This window comes from Narcine bancroftii, chromosome 3 (genome assembly GCF_036971445.1).
Source record: "Narcine bancroftii isolate sNarBan1 chromosome 3, sNarBan1.hap1, whole genome shotgun sequence".
NCBI lineage: Eukaryota > Metazoa > Chordata > Chondrichthyes > Torpediniformes > Narcinidae > Narcine > Narcine bancroftii.
The window spans coordinates 339709238-339722825 of record NC_091471.1 but is presented as its reverse complement, the minus strand read 5'-3'; the positions used below and the strand labels follow the sequence as shown (position 1 = coordinate 339722825).

At 42.9% G+C, this 13588-nt stretch overlaps 1 protein-coding gene across 4 annotated transcripts in view; it reads right to left on the bottom strand.

The window, feature by feature from the left end:
- Positions 1 to 2779: 2779 nt before the first annotated feature.
- The window catches only part of LOC138759289 (myosin-6-like), a 174012-nt gene continuing 163203 nt past the window's right edge, over positions 2780 to 13588 (bottom strand). The window contains exons 6-7 of one of the 4 annotated variants that reach the window (XM_069929479.1): positions 4482 to 4538; positions 2780 to 3515 (exon numbers count right to left, since the gene is read on the bottom strand). In XM_069929479.1, the coding sequence (XP_069785580.1) occupies positions 3468 to 3515; positions 4482 to 4538 (105 nt within the window). In that variant the 3' untranslated portion in view covers positions 2780 to 3467. The remainder of the gene's footprint in view (positions 3516 to 4481; positions 4539 to 13588) is intronic. The other 3 variants (XM_069929476.1, XM_069929481.1, XM_069929482.1) reach the window with 3 other exon arrangements.

Sequence of the window (13588 nt, the reverse complement as noted above, 5' to 3'; positions counted from 1 at the left end):
TAACAGGGAAAAGCAAGAGACTAAAAACACACTCATAGTAACAGCACGAAATGAGTATTTAAAATACCCGAAAGATTTGCCACAAGACTGAACTAAAAGTGTTTTAGGTCTTTCTGATTGATTGGTGGCGCAGTTGGCAGCATTCATAATTGAACTTAAAATAATTCTGGGATTTAAACTGTGTTTCAGATATGTGAATATGTAATCCAGCCTGTGACCCATCCACTACATACTGAGGGACCCTGTAACTCAGTCTTGCCTGTCGTGCTATGTATGAGATGTCCACTGGCCTGCTCATAAAACAAACTCTATCACTACATTTTCAGTACATGTGACAATAAACTTGAATCCATCATCCTTAAGAGTCCTTTGGGATGTCCATTAGTCAAACATATAGATGTATACCTTTCTTCCTTTTGGAACAAAAAGACTAGAAACCCTGGGAAAAAAAATTTGCAAAAAAGTTTTGCAAAAAACCTGGGAATTACTTCCCGAATTCACAAAGACTCCCAATAAATAATTGCATATTCCATACATTCAGGAGCAAGGCTCTTTGCAATTATATTACACGGGGATATTCACAATTTAAACTGACTTTTTAAAATTTGGATTTAAACCGATTTACTGCTCAGTCAGTATAAATGCACTAGCTTCTTAAAGTGTTTGGCTTGGCAGCAAGTTAATAAAACTGCTCCCAATGTCTTCCTCCATCACAGACTTGGGAACATTTTTCAAAAGGTAGGTTTGATGGGAATGTGGTTAACCGGTCAAAACAATGAGCACTTTGGTAGCTAATACAAGGAATGACAGAGATCCTCTCTCAGATGAACAGCCATTAGGAGTCGAACCAACGCATCATAGATCAATTTGTTTCTGCCAAACCCTGCACTTCAACACTATAACTGAAGATTAAAAAAGAACACTTGCATCATTACAAACTGAAAAGTATTAAAGTAATTTGTTTTTAGCCTTGGGCTAAGGCAGAAATACCTTTTCAAGCAGCGCATTAGGTGATACTTTTTGTCCGTTTATGCCAAAGCTTGCCTCAGGCATTAGATCTGTCAGAGGGACTGATTGACTATGGTAATGAAACAGAGGAATGTGCCTGATGATGCCACCCACCAGAAATCAAAGGCATTGGGCTGACTTAAATTGGGAGGAATTCATTCCCAAACAACTCCACACTTGGAGCAAAAAAATATATAAATCTGGATGATTAACAACATCTCTGTCTGCTTCTCTGCACATTTGCTCATGGTCTTCTAAGTGGCATAGATTTTTTTTTGCCTTCCATTGAATTAAACATCTGACAAAACAGAATCTTGTTTCGTGAATCAAAATCTGAATAAAGAATTCAGACTCCATATGTAATTTAACTAAGAAACTTGAATTGTGCACATTGAGAAACATGATCAAAAATCCATTCATAGTGCACACTTCCTCCTCGCACTATAAGTGGATTCAGTACCCCACATTTCAATGGACAAGATAGGTTGATGGGTGACAAACATCAGCCGTGGGCTTGCAGATATAGGCAGACTCGCAGCTCTCACGTGGGCTATATTTTTAATCTGTACAAATCTCACAAGTAAGTGAAGGCATGTGACTTCTGAACATCAGTATAGTCACAAAATGTGAATGGCTCCACATGGTCAAGGATCCTGCATGCACCTCCATGCCAATGCACAAGAACTACCCACTGAATAAAAGTAGGGCACATCTGGAACACTACTAGCACTCCTTTTTTAATGTGAAGTACCCACTGTTAGGAGCCTTTCTCCTCTACGAGATGTGATGACAGGGCAGGACAACGCTGGATTCAGAGAAATTTAACAAGCAAACAGTTTGCCACATTATTACAGAGCCAGTGGCCCAGGTTCGAATCCGGCGCAGCTCGCAAGGAATTTGTATGTTCTTCCCGAGTCTGCGTGGGTTTCCACCGGGTGCTCCGGTTCCCTCCCACCCTACAAAATTCGCAGAGTTGTTGGCTAATTGGTGTATTTGAGCAGCATGTGCTTGTGGGACGAAAGGGCATGTTACCATGCTGTAGGTCTAACTTTGAAAAATCCATAAGTCAGATCTCAAAAAATCTGTACACATCCACCCAAAGTTCAAGTACTTATCTAATAAAATTCATCTGCTTCAAGTACTTACTGCTGTAAAAAGAATTAGTGATGATTATAAAGCTACAGTGAAATGCATTTATTTTAATGCACAATTAAGGAATTACAACGCTGATGGAGTCTTACAATTACTCTATGTTACCTCGACAATATACATACATGTACAACTACCTCGACTACACCTCTGCACTCTATCCCCTGAAAAGATTCCATTCCATTCTCATTAGTTCCTACACCTCCATCACATCTGCAGTCAGAGTGAGGACTTCCATGAGAGATCATTCAGAGATATCCTTTCTTCAAACAATGTGGCTTTCCCTCTAACATCATCAACAGGGCCCTCATCCACATACCCTCCATTACCCGTGCATGGCCCTGGCCCCTTCGCCCCCCCCCCCACACAAGCAACAACAGCAGGATTTCTCGTCCTCACCTACCACCCCAACAACCTCTGCATCCATCACATCCTCTTGCAACTCTTACTATGTGATCCCACCACTAGAAAAAATATTCCCCTCTCTGCCTTCCGCAGAGACTGCCCCCCACCCCCACCCCCACCCCGTAACTCATTCATCCTCTCCTCCCTCCCCACCATCGTCCCCTAGGTACTACCCCTGTGACTGCAGGATATGTTCCACTTGCACCCACATCTCCTCTCTCACCACCATTTGGGCCCCAAACAGTCCTTCCAAGTGAAAGCAGCATTTCATTTGTGAATCTGCAGGGGGTGGGGGGGGGGGGTCATCTATTACATTTGGTGCTCCTGCTGTGGTCTCCTCTACTTCGGGGAGACTGGGGATTATTTTGTTGAGTGCCTCAGCTCTGTCCGCTGAAATAGTGTGGATGTCCCTGAAGCCACCCATTTCAATTCCCCATCCCATTCCCTTCCTGACGCGTTTGCCCATGCTCACAAACACTGTCAGACTGAGACCACCCACAAATTGGACAAACAACACTGCATCTTCCGACTGGGTACCCTCCAACTAATATCTCTGACTTTCAATAACAACTTCCTTCTTCCCCCAGCTCTGTCTCTCTCTCTCTCCCTTTTCCCTGTCTCTATGCACACAGACATGATCAATTCTCATCTCACCCACATCAAAACCAATTAAACACCCTCTGGTTGGTCTGGATTCCAATCCAAGCCAGTGCTGTCCGTATTCTGAGATTTTTGCTCCTTCTGCTTAGTCCTTGAACAAGGGGCCCAGGCCCGTAATGTCAGCAATACATCTTTGTCTTCTCTGAATGTTGAAAGACCAGCTGAGTTCCCCTGCAGCATTTTGTTGTGTTTTTACCACAATTCCAGTGTCTGCAGATGTTCTTGCTTCGCTCTCGTTATAAAATTTAAGCTTGGGTCTGCGTTGCATTGTAGAGTATGAGAAACAACAATTGCTGGAGGAACACAGACAGTATCCCAGTGGAAAATATGATCAACCAATGTTTCAGATCTAGGCCTTTCATCAAGACTGAATCCTTGTACATATCTTTATACCGTGCATTCAAGAGCCTGGCGGCTCCATAACAGGGCCTGACGATAATGAAAGGAATTAAAATAAGTCTGAATGTTAGCTTTGTGTCGAGCCAAATGGTTGGATGGCCGGAATCTTGTCCCCATTTTGTTTTCGTCAAGAAAAATGGGAAGATTTTAATTCTGAACTTTATCAAGGCCAAATCTAAAGTCTTTACCATCAGTACTAATTTAGATCCAGATGGCAATAGATCTGGGTCTTTTGGTCAGTAAGGCATGGCATAAGAACACAAGACTGAAGGCCACTATGCCCTTCAAACCTGCCCGCCCCCCCCCATTCCATGATCATGGCTGATCTACCCCAACTCATCTGTGCCAGATCCCCATAACCCTTAACTTCCTGATCTTTCAAAAGTGGGTTGACCTCCACTTTGAATAGTAAGCTAGCTTCCAGAGTTTGCTGGGGAAAGAGAATTGCAACGATTCAATTCCCTCTGCGAGAAGTATAATCTCTATGCAACTTGGCCAGCCTCTTGCACTGATTTGTAATTAGTTCAATTAGTCAGTGAAGCATCTGAGAAGTTTCCTCTAATGTGGCCTGAAGAATTATTAGTTAGTCTTTCAAAAACTTTGTAACTAGATCCCACTTTCCTCCAAAATAGCCCTTAAACCAACCTTGCCCCCAAGCATTTGGTGATCAAGTTCATGTGAGCCCTGGGCCAAAGTTGGCAAAGCTGGTGTGAAGTGCATTGGGGGCATTTGAGGGTGGAAGGAACAAGAAGGTCATTTATTTTGTAGGGCATGAACATCTACTTTCACTCTGCTAAGTTACATCTCATTTATTCTTATTACTTGCAATAAAGACCCATTCAACTCCTGCTAGCACGTACCTTGGCTCTCATAGTTCGCTCTGCATCCAACTCCTCTTCCAGTTCCTCAACTCGGGCCTGTAAAATAGCCATGTCGGAGATAAATCATTAATGCAATCTCTGCTGAATTTGGAGATAGAGAGGAAAAAAAATGAGATAAAGGTTCCAATTTGTTGGTGTGCCTATTCCCTTGGCTCGAAAGGCCAAAAATATCCATGATGGTTCCAGGGGATTTTTTTTTTCCTTTTTTATTATTTAGATACATAAGTAAAGGGGGGGGGGGGGTTAATGAAAGATCACGGATCACATCACAGAACAACATGATCACATCAGAGAAGTATAAAATTTCTTATATAAGGGAATGTTAACGTGTGTTATTTGTATAACTTTTGTATTCGATATAATTTTTGGACCTAGTACAAGTTATGATTTAATTGTTTAATTATTATAATTATAGAATTTGATGTCGTCAACAAAATACATTGTGTAAGATTTATGGTTATGCTTCGAATTTTCAACTGATATATCTATAGGATATGATTTTGCTTTGTGTAAAGGGTTTTCATTAAACTTAATCAAAATATTTTATAAAGGAATTATCCGTCCACCGCAGTGTTTCTTTCAAAGGCAAATGGCTCACGCCATCCTGTCAAATCCAGCAGTTTCATCCGTCTTGTCCTCCTCCCCCTTCAATGGTGACTTTGCCAACTTTGGCTCATGCCTCAGATCGGTGAATCCTGCTGTTGCTCTACCCGTATCAGCTTGAGAATTTGGGGTAGCCTATTTGGTGCAAAATAAACACACACAACTGCTGTTGTTTTATTTGGTTTGTGGCTGTGGCAGGAGATAGAATGGTAACCTGCTCACACAAAAAAAGAGGGCATTAGTCATGGAAAACTTCTCACTAAGATCCGGAGAGGAAGAGCTCCCTCATCACTGGAAAATTCCATTAAACTGCTGAGTCATAGGTAGAAAAATAGAGGTGGGGGGGAGGGGAATGTGAAGACAATTCACCTTCTGGATATACAAATGGAAAACATGAGCAGAAGAAGAACATGAGGATATGTCAGGGAAATCAATGACTCAAGACAGATTTGTGGCATGAACCACAGATGGCATATTCAAAGAAATAAGGTTAGAAAAATACATGATCATGAAGACTGCCATGGATGTCTTTAAAGCAAACTCCGTAAAACAATAACATTGATAAGAAAGTGAGCCAATCGATCAGACTTTTACGTTAACATAAAGTAAACCTTTTACTAGGAGATCTCACACAGTCTACAGCAGAGGTTTTCAGGCTTTTTTCATTCTACTCACATCCCACTTTAAGTAATCCCTGGGCCATCAGTGCTCTGTGATTTGTAAGGGATTGCTTAAGGTGGTAATGTGAGTGGGAAGGGAAGGTTGAGAATCACTGCTCTAGACCCAATTGTTACTGAAATATTTTGCTTGATAAAAATTGTCACTGGCCCATTTCCTCTGGAGTTATGAAACCATGCACATAATGAGTCAATTAGGTACGATTAAAACAGTGGGTTTTCAAACTTTCTTTCCACTCACGTACTTACCTTAATCCCTTATTAATCACAGAGCACCTATGGCATAGGGATTACTTAAGGTGGCATGTGAGTGGAAAGAAAAGGTTTGACAACTACTAGTCTACAGCATTGGGAAAGAGTACACGCACTCCTGACCCACCTGGAGAACAACGCATTATATGCCAGTCTGCTGCTAATGGACCAGCTCGAGTTTAATATGATCATTCCCTCGAGACTGGTGGAGGAGCTGTCCTTGCTGTGACTGAACACCGCTCTCTGCTACTGGATTCTGGGCTGTTTTAACAGAAAGCCCACAGTCTGTCCAGGTGGGCAGCAGAACGTTGATCACCATCACGCTGAGTACTGGAGCACATCAGGACTGTGCACTCAGCCCGCTCCTGTTCATACCACTGACCCACAAATACAAGGCCAGATCCAGCTCCAAAGGAGTCATCAAGTTTGCAGATGGTATGACAATAGTTGACCTCATCAGCAAAAATGGCTGACTTCAGAAAGATCAGGATCGACCACCCTGCACTACACATTAATAGCTCGATAATGGAGAGAAAAGTCCACTTAAGAAGTGACCTATCTGGGGAACACAACACCACCTCACTTATCAGGAAGTCACCCAACAGCAACTGCCCTTCCTAAGAGAGAGGAGGTCAAGGCTACTGGACCCCATCCTGTCGACCTTCTACAGGGGTTCTATGGAGATCATCCCAATTTGCTGTATCATGGGGTGATATGGTTGCTGTAAATCCACAGGACCATAGCAGGGCCAGCAGCAGAGGGGATCACTGTGGTCTCTCTCCTCTTCATTGAAACGATCTACGAGAATCGTTGCTTGAAGAGGGCTTGCAAAATTGTTGAGGACGCCTACCAGCCCGCACACAGCATCTTCCAGCTACTCCCGTCAGGAAAGGAATACAGGAATATTAAAGACAGAACCTCCAGGTTGACAAACAGCTTCTTCCCACAAGTCAGTGAGATTGCTGAACCACGGAACGAACGGCTCATCCAAACCGTCTGAGACTTTTACTATTATAAATATTGCATAGGTATGCGAGTTTACGTCAGGATGGGTGTTTGCATATTTTTGCATCGAGGACTAGAGAACGCTGTTTCGGATAATAAACTTGAACTTAAAAAAGGAAGCTAAATTGCAACGTGACTGATGCCAATGTATTATCTTAAAACACACTTGTTCCAAAGAATTATAGTGTGCTACAGGCTGGAAACAAACTCGTTGGCCTATCTCAAGGAACTATTTGGGCGGCATGATTGGTGTAGCAGTTAGCGCAATGCCTTTACAGCGCCAGCGATTGGGGCTGGGATTCGAATCCCGCCCTGTCTGTAAGGAGTTTGTATGTTCTCCCAGTGTCTGCATGGATTTTCCTCCAGGTGCTCCGGTTTCGTCCCACCGTTCAAATCATACCGGGGGTTGTCCGTTAATTGGGCGGCATGGACTCGTGGGCCGAAATGGCCTGCTACCATGCTGTATGTCTAAATATAAATAAAAAATTTCTGTAATAGGCAAACATTGATTTAATTTCTACAAGCAACTCTCTTACACTTTTATATTTCAATGAGCATGCTAATATTGGCATGTTTCATGGACTCCAATTGAATATTCTAGGCCCCCATATTTGTCACGGCCTCGCACCTACATGTAAAGCCTGTCACCATAGCTGTTTTGCCAGAGGCTATGCTCAGGTGTCCAGACAAGCCAGCCAGTTGAGAACAAGGTCAAGTGCAAGATACAGCCAAAAGATTTTGATGCAGGTTTTGATTAGCTACTTTGGACAGTAAAAGAGGCTCCCCTAATAAACTACACTCAAAGTTTCTTGCTCAACTCAGTTTGTTCTTTGTTCCCTCACGGGATTCACCATCTCCTACATCTAGTGATGCTGACATGATTGATCCCAACTGGAAAATTATTCATTGAATTAAAGTTACTTGAGAGTTCTACCTCAACGTATGTGCAGCATCTGGATCCTTCTTTGGGTTTATCTAGCCCAGTTCAGACCTGCAAAATAGTCTTCACGAACAAACTCTCTGGGCAGGTCCACGTGACAGAAATGGATGAGTCTGATAATCTGACAGATTTCTTATCTTTTCCTGCCATCACTGCTATTAGTGGCCTCCAGAATCTCAGTCAATTGGCTCATTGCCATTATCCTTCAGATTAAATGACCGTGCCTGTCATACCATGAATAATATACTCACTATGCACCCATGAATGTGTGACCAGGCACAATTCCAACGCTATCTTCAAATTTACCAATGACATGATGGTTTTCGTCAGAATCATGAGTAATGAGGAAGCATACAGGAGGGAGGTTGAACAGCTCATTGAATGATGTAATGACAACAACCTTGCACAATGTTAGCAAAAGCAAGGAGATGATTGTGGGCTTCAGGAGGAAGTCAGGAGAACAGGCACCAGCCCTCATCAATGACTCAGGTGAAGAAGGTCAAGAACTTCAAATACCTGGGTATCAACATCTCCAAGGATCTGTCCTGGAGCCTCCATATCGATGCAATCAAGAAGAAGGCTCACCAGTGGCTATACTTTGCGAGGAGTTGGAGGTGATTCAGTATTTCGCCAAAGACGCTTGAAAACTTCTGTAGGTGTACCATGGAGAGGTTTCCAACTCTGGTATGGAGGTGCCAACTCTCAGGACAAGAAAAAACTCCAGAGGGTTGTAAACTCGGCCTGCGACCTCATGGGCACCAGACACATCTAAATGAGACAGTGCCTTCAGAAAGCAGCTTCTATCCTGAAGGACCTCCACCACCCAGGCCATGCCCTGTTCACTCTGCTACCATCGGGGTAAAAAGGTACAGAAACCTGAAGACAAGCACTCGGCGGCACAAGGACGGTTTCTTCCCCGCTGCCATCAGATTTCTGAATAATCAATGAACCACAGACACTGCCGCACTTTAGACTTTTTTTCAAAAACTATTTTAATCTATTATTTATTTTGTACGGTGGCTTATATAAGAGTTTGCACTGTGACGCTGCCACAAAACAACAGATTTCACGCCTTGTTCATGATAATAAATTCTGATTCAGAACATGGTGCCACAAATCTGGCAACAACGGCCAAGGGAAATTGGTTGCTTCATTTCATTCCACTTCTGTAAAGTTACTCCCTCCCCCGACTATTGCACACACCGCTGGAGGGAGGGCTGGCTCGGTTCTCTCTCAGCACACGTGACCGGGAGCTGTGCCGCTGCCGGTTCTTACACCAGTTGTGAGCCTCGATTACAGTCCCAACTAATTCATCACACTCTCTCAGTGAAAGCAAAAAAAGTCAACTTCCTTGATCTCCATGACAACAGTCAGATATCCTTTATTACTCATTACAATCTTTGACATAGATATTTTATGCTGAAAAATAGTCCATTGAATTCTGTACGTCTACTATTACTTCCATTCTTTTCTCCACTGTGCACTGGACAATAGAGCTGAAAGATGTGGGAAGCCTCCCTCAAGTGTAATCCTTCAAAAACCACTTTATCAGCAGGTTGTCCAACTTCCCCACAAATCTCTCTGTGCTGCTTGCCTCAGCGGTGGGTGGAACCCAATTTTCAAACACCAGCTTATTCACAGGAGGAGGCGCTCTTCACCAGATCCCTACCTCACGCGTTGCACATGAAGTCGGGCGGCACGGTTAGCTCAATGCTGCCACGAAGCCAGGGCATCAGGTTCGAAACCGGCACTGTCTGCAAGGACAGTTTCTACATTCTCCCTGTGACCTATGTGGGTTTTCCTCCCACCCTCTAAAACCTATAGAGTTGTAGTTAACTGGGTGGCGTGTGTTTAAATGGCTGGAATCGGCTTTTAACATGTTTTAAATAAAATTTGTAAAGCTCACAGAGGAAAAAAACAATCTTAAAAACAACTCTGCTTCCCAAACCAAAAATTCACCTCTGCTGGTTTATCTTACAGCACATTTCAGAAAGGCTTTCTGCTCCATTTATGGTGAACGGAGTAAGACGACTAGCTCAAAAGAATTGCTCCATTTTAATGCCTCAATAGTTCGCTCCAAAGGCATCAGGACCAGTTTCCAGGAAAGCCAAGCATATGGACACAGCAGGAAGACTAAAGAACTGGCCAACTGGTATCTCAACATAAAGGTCTGTTGGTATAATATTGAAACCTGATTTCAGCTGCCAGTTATTAGGGAGTCTCAACCTCACTGGGGACATGACACTTGGCTTCCAGCTTTCACAGAAATGATTATATTTATCGTTACAACTGGAAATATGACAATGCAAAGATTGTGCCTTATTTGGTTTTGGTAAGTGTACTGCAGATTCTGAAAAGCAATGATTAACAAAGAGCCTCTAATCTTACTCAATTCAACTCAAACTTGTAATATTTCTCATACCTGGCCCGATCTGGACGAAACATGTGGTCAGGTGGCCGTGTTCTCTGTTTTTACGAGGACAGGACTGAAAAATCCTGTCCTTAAATGCTGAAGTAGTTTATTAAATCCACTCCCCTCAATAAAAAATATTCAGCTGTTGTAAAAGAAGCTTTCAAACTGTGCAGGCTTCTGAAGTTTTCGCTCTTTTCCAACCAAATCAAATTCCTTTCAATCACAGAAATATTTATGAACCACATTCACCAAAGAGGATAACATAAATCGAGAAATGTGAAATCTGAGGCATTTTGAGTGCTGGGGCTCTGTCATTCCAAAAGCACTGGGGCTCTGTCATTCCAAAAGCACTGGGCTCTGTCATTCCAAAAACACTGGGCTCTGTCATTCCAAAAACACTGGGGCTCTGTCATTCCAAAAGTACTGGGGCTCTGTCATTCCAAAAGCACTGGGCTCTGTCATTCCAAAAACACTGGGGCTCTGTAATTCCAATAGCACTGGGGGGTCTGTCATTCCAAAAGCACTGGGCTCTGTCATTCCAAAAACACTGGGGCTCTGTCATTCCAATAGCACTGGGGGGTCTGTCATTCCAAAAGCACTGGAGCTCTGTCATTCCAAAAGCACTGGGCTCTGTCATTCCAAAAACACTGGGGCTCTGTCATTCCAATAGCACTGGGGGGTCTGTCATTTCAAAAGCACTGGGGCTCTGTCATTCCAAAAGTACTGGGGCTCTGTCATTCCAAAAGCACTGGGGCTCTGTCATTCCAAAAGCACTGGGGGGTCTGTCATTCCAAAAGTACTGGGGCTCTGTCATTCCAAAAGCACTGGGGCTCTGTCATTCCAAAAGCACTGGGGGGTCTGTCATTCCAAAAGCACTGGGGGGTCTGTCATTCCAAAAGCACTGGGGGTTCTGTCATTCCAAAAGCACTGGGGGTCTGTCATTCCAAAAGCACTGGGGGGTCTGTCATTCCAAAAGCACTGGGGCTCTGTCATTCCAAAAGCACTGGGGGGTCTGTCATTCCAAATGCACTGGGGCTCTGTCATTCCAAAAGCACTGGCGCTCTGTCATTCCAAAAGCAATGGGGCTTTGTAGATTTACCATCATATTTATTGATTCTTGATAGTGTGTGGGCTGAGGTAATTTCATGTTTTTGCCTGCAATAGACCACCAAGCAGCTGCCCTCGACTGCACACCTCTCTCACCACAATTTTCAGGAGGGGGGGGGGTGTGTGTTCTGTGCATAATTTCTCTGATTGGCTGATTACTGCTGAAAATTCCTTTCCCTGCTGCGCCACAGCCCCTGGGATACGGCGTCCTATTGTGGGGCTATAGTGAATCAAGAGCAATTCCACTGAGGCCTGGCCTTTTGCAGTTTGTGGATTAGCTGAGAAGTTCTATCATGGGAGTGAAAGATTTAGAGCAGTACATTACAGACTTTAATGAAATGTGCTTCCCCTGTGGATTATGAAGCTTGGCAACTGTTTTTCCATAAAAAATGCCAATGTGCAGTGGCCTCCAACTTAGCACTCAGCTACAATTCTTTTGTATAGACATGGTCTGTAAATGCATGTTGAGTACTCCTTATCAGAAATGAATGGGACCAGAAGTGTTTTGGATTTGAGATTTTTCCAGATATTGGAACACCATTTAAAAAATGCATAGATTCACATTGCAATAAAAATATTTACATATGCACAAATTAACTGAAGTAGACATATACTGCATTGAAAAAAATCTATTCTCAATATTGCACTGCTACGCCCTATTCTCCGATCGGGATTTCTGAACTCTATTATGTATTACCTGAAAAAAGTTTCAGATTTTGGATCATTTCAGATTTCTGGAAGTCGGATAAAGGGTACTCAATCTGTAGTAAAAACATTCATGCAGAGGCATGCAAGAGCCCTGCCTCAGCAGTGCTGCCTAACCTTAGATTCAGCAAAAGGTAACTGCCTTTTATGTAAAAAATAGCCCCCTGCTGCCACCCAGACCCCACAATGTGTGTCTTTCACGTCCCCTTCACCTGATCATCACTCCGTCGAAGTCACAATCCCTCATCCCCCAAACTGATTATGGCCAATTTAGAGCTGATCATCCCAGAGATTTTCACCTTCCTGTGAATGATGTTTGGACTCCCCTAACACAACCCCATTCCCCCCACCCCAACCTCATTTACCTCCACAAAACTTGCCGATCCACCAGATGGTTGAATGTGCACTATTTTGAGTTTGCAACAATTTCCAAACTAATCACAAGAGGTGGGAAATCCTAATTTAGAAACTCTTGTTCTGACTGGCTGAACAGTAACTGGGAGACAACATTACTTAAAGGATCATCCTGGAATAATTCTGGATCTTATTTTCTGAAAATTTGTTTGAATAAATCAGCCATAGAATCTGAAACCAAAGGGCAGTATGCCTGAATTCTCATTACTGAATACACTATTCAATAATGATTTAAAGTGGTTTTCAAAGTACTTCTTTCCACTCATGTACCACCTTAAGTATTCCCAATACCATAAGTGCTCTGTGATTAGTAAAGGATTGCTTAAGGTGGTACGTGAGTGGGAAGGGAAGGTTGAGAATCACTGCTCTAGACCCAATTGTTACTGAAACATTTTGCTTGAGAAAAATTGTCATTGGTCTATTTCCTTTGGAGTTATGAAACCGTGCACATAACAAGTCAATTAAAACAGTGGTTTTCAAACTTTTTCCTTCCACCTACATACCACCTTAACTAATCCCTTACTAATCACAGAGCACCTATGGCATAGGGATTACTTAAGGTGGTATGTGACTAGAAAGAAAAAGTTTGAAAACTGCTGATTTAAAGCAATTGAAATTGACTGCAACTGGAGTTAGATGTCAGTTGAAATCTTCTTTTAACCCTGAAATCCAGCTATGTTCTGTGCCAGGCAATTAAACGTCATTCCATGCTGATCTTACATAATAGTGTCTGCCATCTAGGTTACCCGAAATAAACAAAATCACTACCTGAACCCCACACAGTACGCAAGTGAAGATGTTGTTATTTCCCTTTATGGTAGAGGGATGAATGATAGCGTGAGCTGGATGGAAAGGGTCTTCTATAATTCCATGAACCCTATTTAGATAATGTTCTCAGTAAATGTGGTCCATAGAAGAAAGGAAGACCTAGTGATCCTCTTGACCGCTTCAATGAACCTTCGGACTTCCG